The sequence below is a fragment of the Aspergillus flavus genome, chromosome 6, assembly GCF_009017415.1.
Source record: "Aspergillus flavus chromosome 6, complete sequence".
In the NCBI taxonomy this organism is placed as follows: Eukaryota; Fungi; Ascomycota; class Eurotiomycetes; order Eurotiales; family Aspergillaceae; genus Aspergillus; species Aspergillus flavus.
This window is the reverse complement of record NC_092410.1, coordinates 134,993-156,863: the sequence shown is the minus strand read 5'-3', so window position 1 is coordinate 156,863 and position 21,871 is coordinate 134,993. Positions and strand designations below refer to the sequence as shown.

General features: G+C 48.1%; 8 protein-coding genes across 8 annotated transcripts; 5 read left to right on the top strand and 3 right to left on the bottom strand.

Moving 5' to 3' along the window:
- Window positions 1-1,029: 1,029 nt before the first annotated feature.
- F9C07_2285678 (uncharacterized protein) lies at window positions 1,030-3,146 on the top strand. Its single transcript, XM_041287022.2, has one exon. The coding sequence runs from the start codon at window positions 1,150-1,152 to the stop codon at window positions 2,500-2,502; it is 1,353 nt and encodes a 450-aa protein (XP_041149735.2). The 5' UTR covers window positions 1,030-1,149; the 3' UTR covers window positions 2,503-3,146.
- A 798-nt stretch (window positions 3,147-3,944) lies between these two features.
- Window positions 3,945-5,619, top strand: F9C07_2285677 (uncharacterized protein; the record flags this gene model as incomplete). The annotated part of the gene is made up of 2 exons (XM_071510774.1): window positions 3,945-4,694; window positions 5,140-5,619. The coding sequence occupies exons 1-2, from the start codon at window positions 4,008-4,010 to the stop codon at window positions 5,617-5,619; spliced, it is 1,167 nt and encodes a 388-aa protein (XP_071367604.1). The 5' UTR covers window positions 3,945-4,007.
- Window positions 5,620-6,267: 648 nt separating this feature from the next.
- F9C07_7891 (uncharacterized protein) lies at window positions 6,268-7,459 on the top strand (the record flags this gene model as incomplete). The annotated part of the gene is made up of 2 exons (XM_071511690.1): window positions 6,268-6,716; window positions 6,772-7,459. 2 exons carry the CDS (start codon window positions 6,268-6,270, stop codon window positions 7,457-7,459), a joined length of 1,137 nt encoding a protein of 378 aa, XP_071367603.1.
- Window positions 7,460-8,384: 925 nt separating this feature from the next.
- On the top strand, window positions 8,385-8,849 carry F9C07_7890 (RmlC-like cupin domain-containing protein; the record flags this gene model as incomplete). The annotated part of the gene is made up of 1 exon (XM_071511689.1): window positions 8,385-8,849. One exon carries the CDS (start codon window positions 8,385-8,387, stop codon window positions 8,847-8,849), a length of 465 nt encoding a protein of 154 aa, XP_071367602.1.
- Window positions 8,850-10,240: 1,391 nt separating this feature from the next.
- F9C07_2166915 (dehydrogenase with different specificitie) lies at window positions 10,241-11,804 on the top strand. Its single transcript, XM_071509331.1, has 3 exons — window positions 10,241-11,017; window positions 11,125-11,474; window positions 11,557-11,804. The coding sequence occupies exons 1-3, from the start codon at window positions 10,576-10,578 to the stop codon at window positions 11,629-11,631; spliced, it is 867 nt and encodes a 288-aa protein (XP_071367601.1). The 5' UTR covers window positions 10,241-10,575; the 3' UTR covers window positions 11,632-11,804.
- Window positions 11,805-12,643: 839 nt separating this feature from the next.
- On the bottom strand, window positions 12,644-16,543 carry F9C07_2285673 (uncharacterized protein). The gene is made up of 16 exons (XM_041294380.2): window positions 16,226-16,543; window positions 15,717-16,121; window positions 15,513-15,657; window positions 15,366-15,459; window positions 15,207-15,314; window positions 15,060-15,154; window positions 14,871-15,010; window positions 14,721-14,809; window positions 14,534-14,661; window positions 14,353-14,470; window positions 14,169-14,298; window positions 13,845-14,109; window positions 13,723-13,777; window positions 13,503-13,665; window positions 13,276-13,445; window positions 12,644-13,201 (listed from the first exon to the last, which is right to left on the bottom strand). The coding sequence occupies exons 2-16, from the start codon at window positions 15,730-15,732 to the stop codon at window positions 12,806-12,808; spliced, it is 2,112 nt and encodes a 703-aa protein (XP_041149738.1). The 5' UTR covers window positions 15,733-16,121; window positions 16,226-16,543; the 3' UTR covers window positions 12,644-12,805.
- A 306-nt stretch (window positions 16,544-16,849) lies between these two features.
- F9C07_7887 (uncharacterized protein) lies at window positions 16,850-17,537 on the bottom strand (the record flags this gene model as incomplete). Its single annotated transcript, XM_041294382.2, has 3 exons — window positions 16,850-17,002; window positions 17,054-17,425; window positions 17,487-17,537. 3 exons carry the CDS (start codon window positions 17,535-17,537, stop codon window positions 16,850-16,852), a joined length of 576 nt encoding a protein of 191 aa, XP_041149739.2.
- Window positions 17,538-19,400: 1,863 nt separating this feature from the next.
- On the bottom strand, window positions 19,401-21,020 carry F9C07_2108937 (uncharacterized protein; the record flags this gene model as incomplete). Its single annotated transcript, XM_041287035.2, has 2 exons — window positions 19,401-20,776; window positions 20,828-21,020. 2 exons carry the CDS (start codon window positions 21,018-21,020, stop codon window positions 19,401-19,403), a joined length of 1,569 nt encoding a protein of 522 aa, XP_041149740.2.
- Between the last annotated feature and the right edge of the window lie 851 nt (window positions 21,021-21,871).

Here is a 21,871-nt window from a genome sequence, read left to right as displayed (position 1 = left end):
CTGAATTCCAGAGCTTTCAAGAGACTTCCCCACGGCACGGTGAACCGATCTTGATTCGACCGCCGGGAATCTCGGGGCTGAGATCGCGATGATCCTGGATGGCTCCACTTGGCTGTGGGGGAGCTGAACTCGCTTCGGTGACTAGCTTGCATGATTAGCTTCCAAGGTGGAACACTGTAGCCCAAAAAAGAAAGCTGAAGACTGAGCATGCCGAAGCTAACGCCGCCAGAAGATGCTGCACCGTCTAGTACCGACGGCTGAAAGGTCTGAGGGATTCTTCTCTCGGCTTACTTTTCCAATAGCGACGCTGCTAGCGAGAAAGTGTAGACTAGTTGAACCTTGTGCAATTCGCGTGGAAAGTCCTGATTTTCTTAACACGGGAGTCGGCCTATTTTGCGCCTGGTCGGTCCCAAGAAAACCCACCAAAACACATTGGAACGAGCTCAAAACACTCTACATAGTTTGATTGACGGTCTCTTCTACGTACCCGCGTGAGCTCTAGCTGTGTCCATGATTGTGGTGGTCCATGCGACGTGGAGATCAGCTTCCTAGTTTCCCACGCGAAACAGACCCTTGTTCCCTAATCGATGAATACAGAAGCCACTTCAGGAATATTTTTTCCCATATTCGATTCTGCTACCGGACTACTGAGTGATATTTCGGGCCACGTGTAGAGGAGTAACTCGGAGGGCACACCCAAACCATATGTCAGTGGAAAATGCCTTGTTTGCTCGACCTCAGAGCTGTCTTTCCTCCGTGCATATCGGAGTTATCCCGCGAGGCGCACTGTGGAGCAGCTGAACCTCGCGCCAGCTGGCATTTCAAAGGGTAGCAGTTCATAGAAGATCCGCAGATCTGAGTTTGAATGTACCTATCACACACACGCGGCCTAGGCAACTAGACCCACTGCCGTGCAAACTATTGCACAGCTACGACTAATACAGCAAGCTGTGTGCTAAAAGTAAGTCCATAACACCCCGTATTTGTTGTGGATTCGATATTGGAAACAAATAGCCATCGGCGTATATTTTCCGCCCTATTCTCACTTGGGTATTTCCACCCACCCACTTGAAACCCCAATATCTAGATCTGATTCTTTTTATTTCGGTTTAGCCATTAGTACCTCTTTTCGTGAGGCGCAAGAGGACCATGATGTTTAGCCAACCCTTCCTCTTTGCAATCCTGTCTGCGGGTGCAGCATGGGCTACTCAGGCCCCCTTGGGCTCTGCAAGTGGAAATGGTTGTTTTTCCTTGTCCAGCGGCAACCACCGAACAGCTTATGATACCTGCTGCTCCGGGGGAAGCACATCCGGCAAAGGATCTGTCAACGGGGTCGAGTTCACGTACTCCTGTGGAAAATGGGCCACTGGATCTAATAAATCACCAATCAAAGGTGTAGATGCCCGTGAGTGCGCTAAGCACTGTGCTGTCGATAGTGATTGTTTGGCAACGTCATGGACGCCCAGAGGCCAGTGCTTTTTAGTGACGACTCAGGGCTATAGCACCGCCTCCGGTAGTAACTTCTTGTTGATCGAAAAAACCGGCGGCATAGTCGATGAGCCGGAACCGGAGGGCGACTGTGAAAAGCCCGTCGAGGCAGCTAAGGCTCAATGTGAAGAGGAGGGTGCAGCCAAATGTGAAGTGGAGAAGGCCGCGCTCAGTCAAACTGAGAAAGTCGAATGCGAAAAGAAGATTACCGAGAAATGCAATGACGCTACTGCCGCTGTCGAAGCGTCGAAGGCTCAATGTGAACAGGAGAAGGCTATCCTCGGTCACGCTGCGAAGGCCGAGTGCGACAAAAAGATCGCTGAGACTGTGAGTGTTGCTGAAACATCAAAGGCTCAGTGTGAAGCGCAGAAGGCTGCAGTCGTTCGGATAGAGAAAGTTGAATATGAAAGGAGGACGGCGGAGAAGTGCAAGACCCAGACTTCTAGTGCTGTCGAAAGATTAAAGGCTCAATTTGAACGGACGAAGGCTGATATCACCAATGATATGAAAAACAAGTGTGAAGAGGAGAAGTCAAACCAGGCTAAAGAATGGGAAGTTGCAAAAACTAAACTGGAAGCTGAGAAAGCAGAGCTTCAGAAAGCACTTGACGCACTAAAGGAGACAAGTGTTGGAAGTGGAACTGCCTCGCATGAGCATGACGGTAGCGATGTTGCTAAACGGTTGACGGAGGTCGGCCCTACACCACAATATAACATCTGCCCCCAGTTTGGTGGAAGAGAAATTACGACAACCACATCGTCTGGCAACACTGCCAGGTGGCGCGTCAACTGTAATATGTTCGTCAAGGGCCATTGGTATGTTGATCGACAATGCCCACCTGGTTCGATTGTTCAGATTCTACGTGAAAGGCAGGAAAACCGGGAATACAAGGGTCTCTTCTGGAATCATGTCAACATCTGTCATGATGTTATTCCAACACCCGGTACTGCAGGGATGTACCTAATCAAGACTCCAAACTTCCCTAACCATGCGTTCATTGAACGTATTGATTAGACAGATTAGATGAGAGATGTGAATACAAGGACATCGTTAGCCCGTTCTTTTATCTGGTGATTTCTGATGTTATAGCATATAAGATATATTGGTGATGCTCCTCAAAGGGGCACATCTATATCTTTGAGATATATAAGAGCGACCTGGCTGCTCTCGTCTAACCTAAAGGACCTATCACGCAGACGCACCCCGTTGATCTTGGTTTCTAATATATAGTCTTGTACCTTCCTTAGAGATGCACCCATGCGGCTGGTATTAGTGACAGCTTTGCAGTACCATAGCCCTAGAACATCAATATTAGCTAATCCATCTATAGCTAAGTCAAGTACGATGCGCGGTATCATTAACCTCCCTCTTTCTAAGGCGAAGTCGGGGTCTTTAGTCACAAGAACGGGTGAAACCATCGGCCATCTTTATGACCTGAAAGCTGCTCACTTTGTTTTATATCTCTTAAACGATGATCAGGGCTATAGAAAATTACTATGTAAAGAATACGTGTCCAAAGCTCCCCCTTGGTTGATTGACAGGGATCTTCCTGCATAACGGCCAGTGAAGCTTCAAGATGCTGTCTACGAAGTGGGTTCATTTCGAGAATGTACCAAGGAGAGCTCCACTCCCCGGTACTTATAACTAATCAATGCGTCTGGCCAGAGATGGAGAAGATTCTTCAGGCCTTAGCTGTCCCCTTATGCTCTGCCTTGCCTGATTGTATTTCCCGTTATTTTGCCTTCCATTTCTTGGCTTAGTCTTTTCTCCATTACTTATACTCGTTAATTTCGTCTGCATATTGGGATCCCCTTCCTTTTGGAAACGTAGCTCTGTAGCAATGGAAGTGTCCGTCGCGGTTTGGGATACATTCCTCGCCAAGCATGATCGGGTTGAGTTTGTTTGGCTCCAGAAGATCGGACATACTTGGATCTGATCGAGGCCGTGGTCCGTGCATTAGCAACTGTGGGGATCGCGTTGGAACAGTCCCACGCCGGGGCAGGCCCTGGTCAGTGGGAGTTTGTGCTGCCTCCCGCATGCCCTCTCCAGGCCATTGATCTGCTCTTACGGGCTCGCGAAACCATTATGATCGTGGCCCCAAGCTTTGGTCCACGCGCGACCGTCTCGACACAGCCAATTCCCGACAAGCTATGCAATGGTGCCCATGTGCACTTCTCCGTAAATCCTCTAGAACATCATCTTTCCGTCCGTGGCAGACCGGCAGCCTGCCCGTGGTGGGACAAACGACGTCTATGTAGGATAGATGAAGTTCCATGAGCTATAGAGGGCCCTTAGAGTCAGGGCTGTAAGTACTATGAGTAAACTGCCGCAGATATCGGAATCCGCTGTCGGCTCTGCGTCCGACTACTGCAATGAAACCTTCCCTTTTCGGCCAACACGCGAGAGGCTCCACTTGGACCCGAATCCCCTCCATGCGCGTTTCAGATAATATCTTCTGGGTGAATTCCCTCTAGACCATACCGAGTTCATGGGGGTATTTCGGGAGGCTTTCCGGTCGCATGACGGTCGATAATGGCGTCACTCGTGGCTATTTACTCTGTGTTCCAGATGCCTTGAAGAGCCCTTATCCTCCTCATCAGGGCTTAGGAAGTGACCGGCTATCGCACATCGATGAATGTAATGATCCCCTTCTCATGGAGGAAACACGTTGGCGACATTATTATCTTCGGGAGTGGCATGCAGGCTTTATGGCACACTCGACTGATCCTCACGCTAAGGGGCGCCGAAGTGAGGAGCATTACCTACGTCAGCCCTGTCAGAGACCAAGCCAAGCATTTGATTGCTACAGTCTCTGCCGAGAACTCCGCTCATGGAAAGCCAATTGGTCTTTTGGATTTATTGATAACGATTCTCCGGACTTCCAGCAGAAGCTGCAAGTCAGCTTGCGAAATGTCGGTGACATCTTCTGCGCTACGCCGTCCAAGAAACCTCTTTTTCCGGCGAGTGATGTTGCCAATAAAGGAAGTCGGCGCCCATTGATCTCCGCGATTGGCTCTTGGCAGTCAGATATGATTGAGTTGGATCTTGAGTTGTTGAGATTTGCTGTTCAGCCTAATGCTGGATATGATCCGCTCACTGGGAAGGATGATGGTGTGATTCTTGTCGATGATCGAGACTTTGCCCTCATGAACTCTGGTGAGCTTTTGCTAAAAGTCGCACGAACCCAGTGGACGTCGTTGAGCTGGGTGAAATCCTTGCTTTGAGGAGTGATAAAATGTCATCTGTGTCTACGACAAAGATGGCTGTCGAAAAGACAGACCGTTTTGTTTCTGAGCATTCGTCATTTACAAAAGTGTTGGTGTAAGCCTTACTGACCTGACCGTAAGCGATGCCATCTTGGAATTAGCAAAGAAACGACAGCAGAAGGTATGAGTTAAATATCTTCAGATGGAGGGAATTGTGGGTTTTGGTTCGTAAACCACAGGACCATTCGGGTGGAGATTGAAGTTGGCCCTTAGGTCTGTCCTTAACACAATAGTCCGCGAAGACTACCATTAAAATCGTCACATTTGATCCATATTCAAGTTAACGGTATAACTTAATACGTAACCTTGACTGGCATAGGATAGTACGGATTATCGGTTCAGCCAAGAGGGTCTCAATGAAAGGTGCGATGAAAGGACATGAAAGATATATCCTTTCTCATTGCTGGCCACAGAGGACGCTATCTCGCCCAGGCATCAAGCTATGGGAATTGTGATTCAAGCACGCCTTGTCGTGATGGAGGGATTGCTGTGCTATCTGCCGGACAATAATGTGAAGCGGCTGTTGCAACGGATCTGTCAAAACTTTCGCCGGGGAGAACTACTCTTTGAGTGTATCAATTCTATAACTCTACAGGCCCTGAATGGAACGAAGCCAATACAGTCGATCAGCGGTACCGGCGCTGAGTTCCATTCGTGTGTGGATGATCCTAAGACTCTGGAACTCCTCCATCCTGGTTTGAAATTAGTTGAATCAATTCGTTTAGCAGAAACTCCCGGTGTCGAAATGTTCCCCTTTGGCTTTCGTGCGCTCATGTATCTACGTTCCTGGATCCCTGGTGTACGGGACGCTGCAGAATTCCCGCGCTTCCAATTTGGCGAAATTAGAGAACTTTGCAATGAATAGTGGGCGCTCCTGTAGAGTTCCGCAAGGCTTTAAAACTCATGGATAATGAAGTCCCAAAGAAGGATTGTCCTCGACCATCCAAAAGGAATATTTCACAATACCAAAAATCATAACAGGAAGAATAATAGCGTGTGGAATGATTATTCCCATCCACCAACAACAAGAAGGGTGTTTGATTGATCTGATTGGCTGCATGATCTCTACTAGCTCCAAGGCCCGTTCATTCACTAATACCCTGCCATCCCCCGAAGCCTTGGAGGTTTTCTGAGCCGAAAAATGTCATGAAGTACAATCCTATTCACGACAATATACCTGGAGGCGCGATATTAAATAGCCTAAGCAGACCAAAGCTCCAGGTGGACAAGGTAGACTAAGCAGATTAAGTAGATTAAGCAGGCTAAGTAAGCAATTTAAGTAAACTTTGACTTCAGTATAGTATATCACTGAACTATTCTGCCGGCAGACGCATTCAAAGAATGTCGGAAGATGAATTATTGCAGATTGACCGCAATGGCCTGCCCTAGCCAATAAGAGCCATAGGCGCCAACACAGCCACTTTCTCAGCCTCGTCAGGAGTCGCGGCGCTTAAAACGCCATCGATCCCTCTCTCTTTCTCCCAAGTAGCTCTATGCACCCTCACATTCCAACATGACTGACCCCTTTTCCGTCGGGGCAGGTGTTATCGGGGTCCTCTCCCTCGGCATCACCGTCTGTCAGGGCCTCGCTGCCTACTACGGCCCCTTCAAGCAATTTGACAGCGAAACCAAGGCTCTCGTCCAAAAAGCAGAAGGTCTTACCTCGACACTCAAACAGCTCGAGGCACTTTTGAAGCGCCTCTGGGATCCCCTCAGCTCTCCGCCAGACGAAGCTCACCTCGTCACTCAGCGAATTAAAGACTGTCAGGTTGAGCTAGAAGGCCTATCGCACTCACTCGCGAAATGTCGCGGATGTGATGCCACAACTGTCATTAAGAAGAGCGACTGGTACTACGCTCGGAAGGCGCTGTATCCGTTTAAGCGGGGCACTCTCATCTCCTTGACAGGGACTGTGTCCGATTTACAGAAGAATCTGGATACAGCCTTGCTGATCCTGAATCTGTACGTTCCTACTCACGTTTCAGAGAATGCGTTTCACCAACCGCCATCCATACAGGGCATTGTCCAAACGGCTGGAAGACCAAGAAACTCTGACCCTTTCTGTTTCGAAATCCATTGCGGCAGGCGCCGCCGACATCTCTACAACCTTGACTCGGATCGAACAGGGGCAACAGCAGATCTTTCAGGCCATTCAGAGTTTCCAACAAGCAGGCGTCACCAATCCACGATCACTGCCGCCCGCAACGCTCCGATCACTTTGTGATCAACAGCAGATCATCAACCGCCACTATCGGTCAGGCATCCAGTCTGGGCATGTGGCAAAGACCAACCCAACTTCCTGTACATGCCCACAGGAAACGTCCCAGCGGTGGAAGTTCGTTCTAAAAGTTCGATCTCACCGATTTGGCTGCCCTCTATACTTTCAGAGGGAAGCAACTACCATCTTCCATGGACGATATGTCTTCTGTAACCGGGTTTTGGGCTTCTCCATACAGTTCAGCCTGAATGCTGTCAGTGGAGCTGGCGGCTTTACTATTCTCCCTTCTTTTGATTTTCGTCGTGTGGTGCCCAACGATGCGCCCGCGTTCAGACTCATAGGCGATTTCACAAGTATGTTGACAAAAAGGTCATCAGGCGTCTCACCAGACAGCGTTTTGCTCCAGCTACAATATCTCTTCGAGAAAGGAGAGGCAACGCCGAACGATATTTTGTCTGACGGGACAAACCTACTTCAGGTGAGCTAATGCATGCCAGGCGATAAAGCGCAAGAGCAGAAGGCTAATGAGCACATAAGTATGCGATGGATATATTGAGCTCAAGGTCAAGTGATGATCGATTCTACTCAATCTGTCTGCCGAGCTGCAATTAGCTTACACTTGGCGCCTTGGCCCGTCTAATGCCAGTCGCTGACACCAGGAAGTCTTGGCAACATGATGATGTATGGAAACGAGGCAACAGAGAAGAAAGAAAAGAATGAAAAGGGGGGCTCAGTATGAGAATAGGGTCACCTGTGGCCTAAATGCCTGTCCCTACTGGTCAATTCGGGAGTCGGCAGCGCAGTCCGTACGACACAATACTAAACCACACAGGCTTGGCACCGTGACTGAGGATATAATCTTGCCCTAGTGCTTCCTGGTTTGAGTCTGATCCAGGGTCGAGGCCATGTCGATCTCACAGTACATGTCATCAACAACTGCATTACACGGATTTAACTCTCTTGTCTCCGATACGTCTTATCTACGCAGCTTCTCCGCATTCGCGTGCTTCTTGAAAATGGGGAAAGGCTGTACAACTACAACCGCTTGGGATGTTGGAATGAGTTTGTTTATATCACCCCCAGAGAAACTGGAGGAGATACAGCAGGTTGAGGAGTGAGTTACATCATACAGAAATAGCATCGTGCTCTGTTCCTGTTCCTATCTCAAAGTCCCTATATGAAACTCAAATTCAATCATACTTTGCAGATGTTGCCAAGGATGCATACGTACAACAAACCCTTGGCATATCTCCATCTGAATGAAAGATCTACAAAAGTCTCGTGAGCTATACTCGGACTCATGACGGCATCAACCGGCTACCGTATATATTTAATATCTGCATTCCAGATAGGCGTTTGCTTCAAACACAATATAATCGTACAGACGGCCTTCCAAACATCGCATGGAAAGAATGAGATTACTCAATCATCTACTACCCGTCGTCCCCCTGCTTCAAACTGCGTCCTCCTCTGGACCTGTTGCTATAATCGCCCGCCCTTCCCCAGCAAACGAAACTAGGGTAGTTCTCGGTGATACCTTTACTGGAGATGCATATATCGATGCCAGCCACGCGGACAATGAGACCTGGATTGGCAACGTTTTGTTTACACCTTCCGCACGAACTCATTGGCACACTCATGAAAAAGGACAACTGCTACGCGTCATCGCTGGATCAGGATGGGTTTGCAATAAAGGGGCTAGTCCCCGACATTTAAGAGTTGGCGATACTGCTTGGTGTCCTCGGGGAGTTACTCACTGGCATGGAGCTGAGGAAGGAAGCTTTTTGGTTCATGAGGCTATTGCCTACGGAGCCACAGAATGGTTGGGCGCCGTGGGGAATGAGGAGTACGGTCAAGCAGGATGTGTTGACTGCTGAACGGATCATCCTTCGGAATGGAAAGCTCTTTTATCGAATCGAATAGCACCCGACACGGTTTATGGTGGAAAGGGGCTTGGAACACAGGCGGGTGTGCTGGTGCTTTGGTTAAACATGATGGAGAATACATGACGGTTGCTTTGAGGCCTGTAATACAAGACGTCAATGGATATATGTATCTAAATCTTGGCTATTACCAGGAAACACTCAAGGCGCAATGCAGATGCATTTGGAGTACCGAGAGACCTGGCTGGTGTGTTAGTGTGTTGACAACCGAAGCATGGTTCTTTCCTATTCGTGGCCCTCCGAAATCCATTAAATACTCACATGCTTTGCATTTGCTATGCAGACACCAATACGTAGTTTATGAGTGTAAAGAGGAACAGGACCTCCGCCTGGATTCCTAGATGGTGGCGCATTACAGGCCATATTCAACACAACTGAGGATCACACCCTCAAGCAGATCAAAACTCCTGTTGCACCTATCTTCGATATTGGTAACCTGTAGACGAAGTGTTACAATGCATCTACGACGGCTTCCATCAACGGTTTCTTGTCATAGAGCAGATCTTTAACATGCCGCAATGGGCTGCGGCTCTTCGCGATCGACGTCATGAGCCGGTTTCCTGTACCAGCCACACATACCATTTACGTATATCACTGCGCATCATAGACAGGTGCAGGGGGTTGTAAGTATAAGTCCTCACTGCTTAAGCGGCTGGGTAGCTCTGCATCTTTCAGCGAGTCGCATAGCCTGATGTGTACTGTTCTACAGAATAGTCATATCCCACATGGGAGGTGAACGCACCTACTGGGTAGAATTTAGCCTTGTTGGATTGGTGGGCTGATACATTTTAGATTCGGAAGAGAGAGTGATTAGGATATCATTTGAATAGATATGTAGCTAGGTTCGGACGCACATTTTTACCTTATTGTGCCCAAATCCAACCATCTACTCTTTGTCTCCAAGGCTGAAAATTCCTGGTGGTTACATCTCCACCAACTGCTTACTTAATATAGAACTATCTCTTGACTCTCAGTACGGCAAATCGACTGCCAGCATTCTTTCAACGCGGTTTCTGTATCAAAGACTTGAGGGAGGCTGCCAATGAAAAGCTTCTAACGGTGTACAGACAACGACGGCATTAGCCGGGTTCGTGAACCATGATTTCATAATTTTGTGGGTTGCTAACTAGCCCCAGTTGTCGGACAGTTGAAGATATATTACGAAGACATCTGTCAGTGCTCCAAGGCGACAGGACACTTGCTCGTCTATACGAAGACAAAATTCCATTCTCGCATAGGACCAGCTCAGAGGGGATCTTAGACTATACATGATACTTCTATTATATTGTGCTTCCAATGCTAAGTTTGATTGTCTTAATCTCGATTTATATCCTACTCTTGCCCATTATATGACAGCAACTATTAGCATTGGTCGTACGTGGCGCGTTACATAAGCTGGAAATAGTTTGTCTGTTAGTTGGCTATTCGTACGCCCCAGTCCAAGAATTCCTCAGCTTTGGAGGGATCTGATTGAGTAGTCAGTCTGAAAATACGGACTAACTAGTCACATTCCCCTGCTAGTGCGTATTTTGGCCCCTACCCAGACAAGGAGAAGAAAGACGAGAGGGAGACTCCTATCGTTTCCCTTCTGCGTGTTGTCCGCATAAATACAGACCATCCTCTCTACCATTTCACTCTAGCAAAATTCCTTCCCCGTGAAATGCCCTCTAGCCCTAAAACCATTTTAATTACCGGCTGCTCCGCCCACGGGATCGGAGCAGCCCTGGCCATCAAACTCGCCGAGCAGGGTCACTTTATCTTCGCCACGGCCCGAACGATCAGGAAAATTCCAGAGAGCATAACTTCCCTGGCGAATGTACATCCACTCCCGCTGGATGTTACAGACCCTACCACAATTTCCGACGCTGTGTGTGCGGTGACGGAGCGTGGCCATGGACTCGATATTCTAATCAACAATGCCGGGGCTGGGTATACCATGCCTCTACTGGATGCTGACCTGGATCAGGCGAAGCAAGTGTACGAGGCGAATGTGTGGGGTCTGTTACGGCTGGTTCAAGCATGCAGTGACCTGCTCATCACTTCCAAGGGACGCATCATTAATATGAGCAGCGTGGGGGCCGTTGTCAATACGCCCTGGATTGGTAAGCTGCTTTTCTTTGTAATCATCTTCTATTCCGATCGGAGATGTATTTGCTAGGGCGCGGAGTTGGCTCTTGTTCCCTCTTCGAACTAGATTAACACTGGATAGGCGTTTATTCTTCATCCAAGGCCGCGGTCACACAGCTGTCCGAGACTCTTCGCCTGGAACTGGCTCCCTGGGGAGTCACCGTGGTTTGCCTGATGGCGGGCACCATCACCACCGCATTTCATGCCAATGAGCCCGAGGTGGTCTTGCTGCCGACCTCGCGGTATGCAGCCATCCGACAGACCATCTCCGACTGGGCGACCGGACGAGCCGGGCCCAAAGGTTGCTCGGCCGATGAGTTCGCCGCCTCTACTGTCGACGATGTACTGGGCAGCACAGGCGGATTGGTGTGGAAGGGGCCCAATAGTGCTGCCGTTCAGTTCGTTTCTCGCTGGTGTCCCACCTGGCTTTTGGTTCGTCTTTCTCCCTTTTCGTGGTCGACTGTATGCCTGACCCATTGTATATACTTATTGGCGGTGCTAACTGGAGCTGCAGGATCGCATTATGAGTAGTGGACAGGGGTTTAACGAGTTGTCAAAATCAGTGACAAGCGCTGAGAGACACCCGTGAGAGAGACAGATGGTTCTGTAAATGTACACCTTTCAGGATAGGTCACCAATCTGGACTTCATAGATAGCTATGTTACTTGTGCAATTGATCCTATAAGGAAAGATACCGCCTGCTAATATCCAATGCCCCCTCAATATTCATCTGCCATATGGCTGGAGTACTTGTAAGATTTATCGGGCGATCCGTCTCGACATAAGGTCTTTTAGTAATAACCCCAAGCTTGTCACTGTGTTGCCTTTGTAATACGTATTGTTTTGACATTGCGAATCAAACTACCTCGGTAATGGAGGATAGAGCAAACAAGCCGTATAGGGTACCCCAAACCGAATCATTGGTTCTTCCGGAACGCATTTGCTGCAATTGCTAGTTTCACGATTTCCCGGCTAGTAAACATCTGTGTCTACCAGCAAGTTCCTGAGCTGAGTGTCGGAGCTGGCCTTGATATTATCGTCCTGTGCTGGGTCATGTCTACAATTCACCTGCAATAATTTCATGACATCCAAGGGGATCGTATCAGCGCTAGAAGAACTCTGCCACTAGTCCTCGGGCCCGTTGGACGCACAAGGCTCCGAATTGCTACGGCGATATTTATTTGCTGTGGAGGAATGTGGGTTCTGGCTTCAGCCTTTGGGTTCGTCGACGTCTATTTGACGCCCGTTTTTCCTCTTACGGCGCTGTTGCATTGTTTCTCGGCCATGATCTTAGCATGTCGGACCACAAAAAGAACATCAACAAGGCACGACGAACCTACATACCGCTTCATCTACCATATGACGCTCATGTACCTGAATATCCTTTGCGTCCAAAAGCCACATCAGCAGACTAGATGATTTGGCTTGAGGTTAGGCCGAAGGGGACAGTGATTGATTTGTGGAGAGTGACACATCTGTCGTATATACGCACATAAATACAGTGAAGAACGTCTGGAAGTCATGCCAGCAAGGATTCCTGCAGAGAGTCAGAAGGAACACCTCAATCTCAATTGGTATTGCAAGGTACTCTGGGAAGGGGCTATTGATCAGAGAGGTTTAGAGGAAGATTCTCCCAGACCTGTTGACAGCGGAGGCCCATATCTTTCCCTACGCGGGACTGCTCCTGGAGCTGAAAAAAGTCATGCCAAAAATATATTTGGTCTAACTAGGTTAGATGCGAAAGCCCGGGCCGACAACACATCTTAGAGATACATGAATTTGAATACGCTGGCATCCATCTGCAAATCCCCCAGTTCGTTCAGTTTAGCAATTCCCCCATTATTTTGCAACCAGCCAACATTTTCTTTAGTTTGGATATCATAGAAGTCCATCCGAACCCAATCATGCGCTCCAATTTTGTCTGCTCGTGTGGCAGCGTCGAAATCCATTTGGAAGGAAACACCATTCGGCTTCTTCTCGTTCTTGAGTTTCGAGAACCTCACAAGCACATTCGGCTCTTCATTCATGCCGGCATATAAGACATTTTCATTCTGGTAATGCTCTGCTGTCGTAGTCCGCCGAACGGCATACAAAGCTCTTTCATCTGTCTGTCTGTTCCAGACGGAGAAGCGCATTGGATACAAGGTTCCGAATTTGAACTATCAACGTGTCAGCCTTCGCAATGTCCTTTAGTTTCTTATCCATAGTGACCGCTAAGCAAAGTATCTCTTACCCTGGCAGTGGTTCCATTTGAACCTTCCCACACCAGCTGGTTCTTGAGTGCAAGGACCTCGAGACTGCTATCCAGATGTTCTTCGCGAGAGTGTGATTTGGTCAGTACATGGCGCATGGCGCGTCTGGAGAAATTCCCTCCTCCAGCCTCGGGTCGTTCAAGGAGCTCCTCTGTGGAGCTTGTTAGTATATTCTTTAGGGAGCCTAAGACTATATTCCATCACTGACCATTGCTAACCATTCCCAGGTATGGCTGGGCCGCTGGGTGGTCGTCGTGCTTAATGATCTTGAATTGGACATTGGCGAAGTATATCTCCTGTATCCGCAGAGGAATGTCTTCGTAGCCCTTGATTTTACCGATAAGCTCGATGATATCGACCATGCCAATTTGCTACTAGAATTAGAGATTTCCTTCCCAGACCGTTTATATTCCTCATGGTAGACTCACATTCATCACCCGCCAATTGTAGAAGGAGTGAACAGTAGGGCACCAAGCAGGGGGGCTGTGCAGTAAGTGTTATATCAGTGCTTGCTCTCGTATAGAGTTATGGGCACTAACGATGTACTCACTTGTTGCACAACAAGGTGTCTCCTCCATCGGCATGCCATGTGATCGAATGATTTGAGCTACTATGAGATTTTTCCGTTTTTGAGTTACTTGTAGTCTCATGGCTGGCACTCACGGAAGCCTGGAATCCCCAGCCCGAGACGGAGGCACTCGCAGCTGCCTTAAGTGCTGACGCCTTCTCTTCCGTGGTGGCTCCGGCGATACTTGTAGTAGATTCCACCGAGTGAAGCCGACCACCCAATTGTACATGGGGGACGAAAACATGTCCTAGAAGATATAAGCTTCGTTCGTATCTTTTAGTGAGCAAGGGAAGATTGATAGCTCACCAAACTTCTGGAAGAAAGTGTCCGCGTCTTCCTTCTTTGCCTTTGGGTCTCGGATCTTATCCAAGTACTTCTTGCACTCCTCGGTTACTTCGAGGTCATCAACATCAAGGAAAATCTCGACTCGGGGAAACTAAAGAGTAAGTTAGATACCCCGTTCCTTTAAGTAGGTATGGTAAGATCTGACCAAGTAAGCCACATGCATACGACTTTCGTCCTTAGAGGACGACTGTGCAAAGGAGCTAGACCCAGAGGTCGTGGCACCAGCTTTGACTCCAACGCTAACTCCGAATGCTCCGCCACCTCTGTACCCGGCATCGAATTAATTATTTCACTGTTGAAAAGGTGGTGGGGCTTCTTGTACTCACGCAGAGGCTTCGACCGTCGTCTGACTGAAGGCGTTCGACGCCATTGAATCAGCAATTGCACTCTTGGTCTCGAACACTTCAACTCTGGAGCTATCGCAGATTTGAAAACGTGGGATCCGAAATTTGATCTGGAACAATTAGCCTTGTGGTAAGAATGAAGTCCTGGTGCTAAATGGCAGTGGCATACTTCAGGCTTCTTCGTATTGCCTGGAATATCTTTAGGGGCCTCGAAAGTGACGTCGTAGTCAGGAATGGATCTTTCCTTCAGGGCAAATGCTGGTCAAGGTAACGTCAATAACGATACTTAATCTTCATCTATAAAGCGAAGTTGACCCACCGGTATATCTAGCTCGACTGATGCTAGTAGGGACAGCTATTTTTGAATTGGTATTCCCCCCCTCGAAGAATTTACCGTTGAGCAGGTCGTTGTTTCGCATCACAATTCCCCATTGCCGCTCATTCATATCGGCCGCGTGACTTTACACATCAGCTAGACTAACATGGTAAGAGCAAGAGATCTACTTACGTGTCTGCCTTGCCAGCGGAAGCCTTCCAGTCGTCCTTTTTAATTGAAGATGTGAGCTTGTTCAGAGACGGGTTCAGGAAGGCCATCTGCTGGGACTGTGCTGACATTAGCAAAGTGACCAAGAGGCTGTTGATCAGGATTAAATACCGTTTTGAGGTCAAGCCCTTCCTTCAGAAAGGCAGCTGTGCCATCGTCCATGCCTGTCCAAATCGATTCCTGCTCGCCAGGCGCTATGAAGAAAACGTTGAACGAATCCTAAATTGGTCAGCCTTCGGACATGGTAACAGTTAACGGAACAAGGCCTACCTCCTCCGACTCCTTGTTCAGCTTGGTATACACGTCAAAGGTGGTGTCGTCCGGTACATCGGCGCCGTCCTTATCACAGAACCTCTGGTTCACGCTATGAATCGGTTAGACGATATGAGTGATTAGATTGTGTGGTGTACCACCTACTATTCTTTCGGCAACCGCTTGTTCTGGACCAAGTACCATCGCAGATGCTGTAGTGCAGCTTCCCGGAAGGTTTTTGGAACTATAGCCCTTGATGTCGGAGTGGCCCCCCTAGACTTGAGGTCATACTTTTGCAGGGTAAGGGTAACTATTGAAATAGACTTTCGTTAGCCAAGGCGAAGCGAACAAACGGACGGGCTGTCGTACTATCACCTTCACCCATTGTGGTCTTGTTTTGACGTTCCCACCGGAAGATTTCAAGATTAGGTTGAGTAAATGGGGTTTCCTTGAAGCCTTTTGAGATGGAAAACCCGAACTTTGGTCCGAAGAGGGTCCATGAGATCTTAAGCAGGGGCAAGGTCGTCGGCAGGAATGCTACTTGGGCTCCTCTTCTTTCTCATTATCCTCAACGAATTTCTGCGACTAGCCCCATGTGGCAATGATTTTCGAAAGCTGAATATTATTTCAGCTTCTCTGTGGACCGTGTGGATACTGGCTCTCTTGCAGAATCTCAGGATTGATCCGTTAAGTGGAGCACAAAAACTTTATGGATCGCCCGGGGAATTCAACATGAGATCTTGCAGAGATTGGCACTTGACATGGAGACTCTCACTTCATAAATCGAATAGCTCTCGTCAGCTTGCTGCATGCCTAATCATTCTACACCACGTCTTGCCTACGTGGGTAATTTCATACTGAGAGAAGCGGGATGATACCTTTGAGACATATCATACACTGGAAGCACAATCGAGTGATGATTTGCGCTCCCGGCCGAGACTGCGGGGCTGCCAGGACGGATCGACATACACTTAGCTTCAGATCATCGAATCGCCGAGACTCGGTACGTAGTTGCTACGTGGTTATCTATGTAAAGGTCCACAAGTGATAGGGATTTGTACGTAAATGAATCTGTTGAGTGGCCTACGAAAGTGTAGCCTACCCTGGTTAGATGTTTAGCGGGTAAGCCAGTGGTGTCTAATTGGATCGAAAGTGTAGATTCATTTTGGGATTGTGGGTAAGCTCTTGTATATATGGTTCTAGTATGAACCAGGGTTCTTTTTGTGTGCACTGTGTGACTACTCAGGGTTTGTGACTGACTGAAGACTATGTACATTGTTATGCACAAGAACTATACATAAATGACTAAGCAGTGCATGGTGACTACTGTATCGAGGTTAGACAAAGTCATGTGATTGAAGACTCTGTCTTGGCGTAGTGCCTAAGGCAGAGTTGAGGTCTCCGAACAGTAACGCTATTTACAACAACTAACAGGGTAACATGGATGTGCTGAGCTGGCATACTTAAAGCTCTCTGATGGATTTAACGCCGGCCTTCCCTCTCTAGCAACTGTCCCCCCTAACAATCACGTTCCAGTTGTCCGAATGGAAGTCTTGCCCGGAAAGCTTCACTCCTCCTCTTTGGCAGTTGTTGAGAATGACCTGGGCGCCATCGGCGATGTTGTTGAAGCTCGGAAGGACCTTAGTGAATGTGTTCTGTTCATGATGTCAGTAAATGTCCTTGATATAATCTGCTACAATCCTCACATCATTGCACCACCAGATGGCCGTGCCCCATGAGCAGCTGACTCGCCCACAGTTGCCAGGTCCAGGTCCGTTGGAAGGCTGTCCCGAGACCCCGCGCAAGTGCTTAATCCCGGCTTCAATATCACCACGGCGCGCCTGTGGGAAGTTGTTGCACTTGATGTCGTCCCGCTTGCCAAATACTGTCGCGTCTCTCTTGTCCAACACTGTGGCAAAGTCGTCATCGTAGTTGGGGTTGATCTCTAAAAGCTGCGCATGCACCTGCTGGACGGTTCCGTTGAGGATAACCTTGGGTCCTCCTGGGGTTGTCTCAACCTCCCATGAGGGCTCTTGAATACCATATCCAGGGATTGGAGACTCATCCAGTGCTTGAGCCTGTGAAAAGGGTTAGGAAATGTTCCAAGTTGCCGTGCTCTTCCCGATTCGAAGGACTTACGGCTGCTACAAACCCCGCGGTGAGGATAGAAGCAAATTGTGTCAATTTCATAGTAGCGACAAGATATCTCAATTCGAAAATCAGTTGTCAGAAGGAATGAGGATGAATTCTGCTGAATGAATCCACATATGTGAGAACATTCCTCCCTTTTATATCTGGACGATTGCTATATGCTCTAAATTTCGGTTCTTCATGCAGCTCCACTGCAATTCCTGAAAACCCACGATGGCTTCTCTTTCAGACACCTTGACTCCATTTACTCGCCCCCAAAATGACCAACAAAGGATCCAGAAAAAGCAATTGGACGACAATATAAGACATCCAAAATTGCTCGCTAGGAGATCCACCTAAGGTTCATCGAATAGAAGAGGATGGTTTGATGACAGTTTTGCCCATGTTGGGTCTTGGCTGATCTGGAAGACCCTTCCGTAGGAAGCATGACAATTGCATTTATCGAGTGAGCTGCGACTCCATAACAGCCTGGAACTATTTGACTGAGTCCAACTGTGATGCCTTGGGAGCCAAGAATCTTCTCAGAATTGTCTTCACAACCCGGCGCCAGTTTTGTGAAGGTCTGGACACAATGCCGAAGATACTCCACCCACTCTATGTAGATTCACACGGTCAAGTGCCAAGACTTGCCCAACGGCGGAATATACCGATTCGGAGATTTTCTTCGCACAATTTCCGGTTGCTTGTGGGTTGATTCTGCAACAATATCGCTGGAAGTGGGGCGACTTGGAAATCCTGTTCGCCGACGCCTTACAGGACTGGATCCCTGATTATCCTAGAACCCTGAGTCCCCTGTTGAGCAAGCTATACACACTAGGGTTTATTTCCACAGTGGGCCGCTAATATTGTAGTTGCATGACAATTGAGGGTGCTGCTTCAGCGACTGGTTCACTGGTTAGGGCTGTATGAAAGGCTTTTTACTGAAGATGACCCACTTATATGGAGTCCTCTCGGCCCCCAAATCACCAAGTCGGCTGCACGCTAACATAACAACTACTTGTCTCTAGTTTCTTCTTTCTTGCTTCGGAAGTTCATGAGTTGCGAAGGAAAGTAATAAATGGGCCAGGTCGAACTTTGACAAATCGAGATGGTTGACTAATACCGACGACACAACTTGAAAAACAATTTCCGCAAGAACCCCAGAAAGCCGACAGTGTTGGTACCGAATGTGAAAAATCATCTCTGAAGTATACCCAGTAGTTGACTTTGAGACTCTCAGGACTATCGATATCGACGACAAGTTGGGTGCATTTGTGCGGGGCCATATATGCAGAGTCGTACGCTGCGGGTGATGTTAAAGATTAACAACACAGGCACACTCTCGTCGATTTGACCGGGACCTCATAAATAGATCTAATTGGCTAGATAATAGTGCGTTGCTGTTGGTAAAGCTGGTAAAATCTTGGTTGACCGTAAGCTAGATTTAGTCCGCCGTACAGGCTGCCTACTAGCTATATTCGTGATAGCTGATATTTACGGCTGACCATAAGTTTACCCTGGCCCACTAGCTACGCGAGTATAGCTGGATTGTACCTATATACACGATGGCGCCGCACGGTAATAACCTTAAGTTAACTCGGGTTGTTGTCCGCGAGGACTTTAGTATAACCGCTGTGATGTGCTGATTGTGGATACCAAGCTGGCGCTGAGGACGCTTGGTGATATGGACACGGCTATGCTGGAGAGGTATACTGTGTAGGCTTTTCTTATGTTCGAGCTCGAGCTTTATTAACATTGCTAGACACGTTCGCACTAACACGACCACTCGCAAAAAGCGAAGCCTAACTATCCCCGTTATCAGCGCGAGATGCATTCTGTGTGGGGTGAGACGGACAAGACTCACGGCGTCTGTCAAGTGGTGAACAATTATATTGTAGAGAGATAAAGATACGAATGATATTACTACTCTGAAACTGAAGTTGGATATTCTACAATAACACCCACCTCTCGCATCCTCTGCGCTTCCTCCTGATCGAAAACCTGCTCCTCTGCCTTGACTTCGTCCATCCGATCCTTCCAATATCCGGTCAGAAACTCTGGTAATGTCACGTTCAGTTCCCTGTATCTATCCTCAAATTCAAGCACAAGCTCCTCCAGTCGATTGATAAGGTGACGTTGCTCGGAATGAATCTCTGGTACGTCATATATGGTTACTCGCCCCCCCAAAGTATCAATTCCCCTCTTATGATAACCACAAGTGTGGGTAATTTCAAGCAGTTCAAAAGTGCATAAGCGTAGAACGACGGGGGCCAGAATATTGTGCATCTCTTTAACTCCATCCAAGGCGATAGAGCCGAAAAAACCAAACAACCTTGGAAGAATGTGGTCAGGTCTCGAATCCGAGTTCCTGGTTGCTTCTGCGATAAGAATAGTAGATGGTAAACATCCACCAACAGAGCAAGCACAGACGCAAGAATCGTGGTGTTCGGTATCTGCCAGGACATCTTTCAGAAGCGCCCTTTGGCAAGAAGACGCATCTTTCTGCATTTTATGGACTTGACCACTCCGGTGATGTAAATCTTCCCCCAGCCACTTACCAACGCATTTCGCGATGTGATGTATTGGCAGCGCACTCTTCATCGGAAACTGGGAGTAAAGTGAAGCTCCTTTGGCCTGAAACCAGCAGCATACATCCAGGTAATTGAATAGATCATCGCCATGTGGAGTGGGCAGAGCGCTAATTGGGGAGCTCCCTTCCTCAACATTGATGAAGCCTGCCGCGTATAAAAGCTCTGCTGCCTGGCAGTTGTAGCCAACATGATCATAGACCTCAAAGCATCCCTTGAGGATTGCAGCTATCTCTGAAGAAAGATTTTTTTCTAGCATGTCGCAAATGATTAACAGATCCTTCGAGGACAACTCATCGGCATGTATTGCATGTTCAGATAGGTTCAGCCTTGTTCTTGCCACAGCGAAAAGACGCCGGCGTTGTTTGACCAGTCTGTCCATGAGCATCCCAAAGATTCCAAGCCTATCTGGTAAACGAGCTGCCAGTTCGAGGGACTGTTCGCAAACTGGGCAACCCGCGGCGAGTAAAAGACCGACAGACTCCTTTTGTGAAGATGAGATCGCTAGCGGCAATACTTGACTATGATTGGTGTAATAATCAATTAATGGCGATTTTAAGACGATTTCAAGCCCCACTGGCCATTCCAGCAGACTAAGGAGAACAGTGACTTGGCCTATTATCTTTGCCGTATAATGGTGACCTAGGATCCTTCTAATATCTTCTTCCGACCTTCTCAGGATAGCAACATCAAATTCGAAAAGCCCAAGGTCTGTTTGAGAGTTACCACAGGGTTGAGTGAAAAGAACCTTTTAGACTATACCTTGGGGATAAAGTTCGTTCACCACGCGTGGTAAAAGTGAATGATGTATATTCGTGTGCATATTGACCCCCGCTGAAAAATAGAAATAAGATGTACTAGTAGGAAGACTAGTAATCTCACCACCATTGGAAAGCAGTTTCAAGGTGAAAGTTGCCAAGTCGTCTAAAGTGCGGGATGGCAAAGGCCATGGCATTTTCGCCGACAAAAGACAATCTAAGGCAGTGGAAATCCGTGGATAGCGATTTGGCCCCTCATTAAGGGGAACACGGTAGACCAGAGCCAGCTTCTCTATTATCTTGAAGTAGAACAATGGGTTAAGCGGCCGCAGCAGGAGATTATGGCGCTACATGGGATTTTTGATAAACTTGTACGACAATTGCGGTGCTGCTACCAACTGCACCGTGGTTATTCACCAAAGCAAACATCTGTCCAGCTGTCCAGGGCTGTGTATGTTGTGGCACCACAGCCTGGTCTGATGCCTTGATCCTCGGATTCAGTATCCTAAAGCTCGTCTGCTTGGGAATGGTTCTCTTCTGCATCATCAAAAGAGCTTTGGTTGACCCTTTAGCGCTCGAGGCAGCTCCTGTGTGTCAAATATTATCTTTGGGAGGTCTTAATAGATTGTCTTTGTTTCCAGGACTAGCCAGAGCTAACCGGAGGCGTTTGTACTCAATTAGACCCCTGACTTGCGTTCCTAGTGACGTCTCAGCCTTTGTTGTGCCAGGGAGGTATTCGTAATGCATATCACCTACCAGTGCCGTGCGCCTCCATATAAGTTATCTCCCAGGGATCAATTTGACCTAAAGAAAGAGCACGGCTATACAACGCGTTCTATCAGTGAGAGTCTGGAACAGTGATGGAGCTACAATCCGAGCCCTGGTTCACAACAGACCTGGACATGACTCCATCATTGGCCACGACAGCTTTGAAGATGGTCCAGCCAAAGGAATGGCTCATGCGACCCCTGATAAAGGCCCTCAAGGCCAGCCTGGGGGATGAAGGTAATCATGATAATGATGGTTCACAAAGCATCTCTGTCTGAAT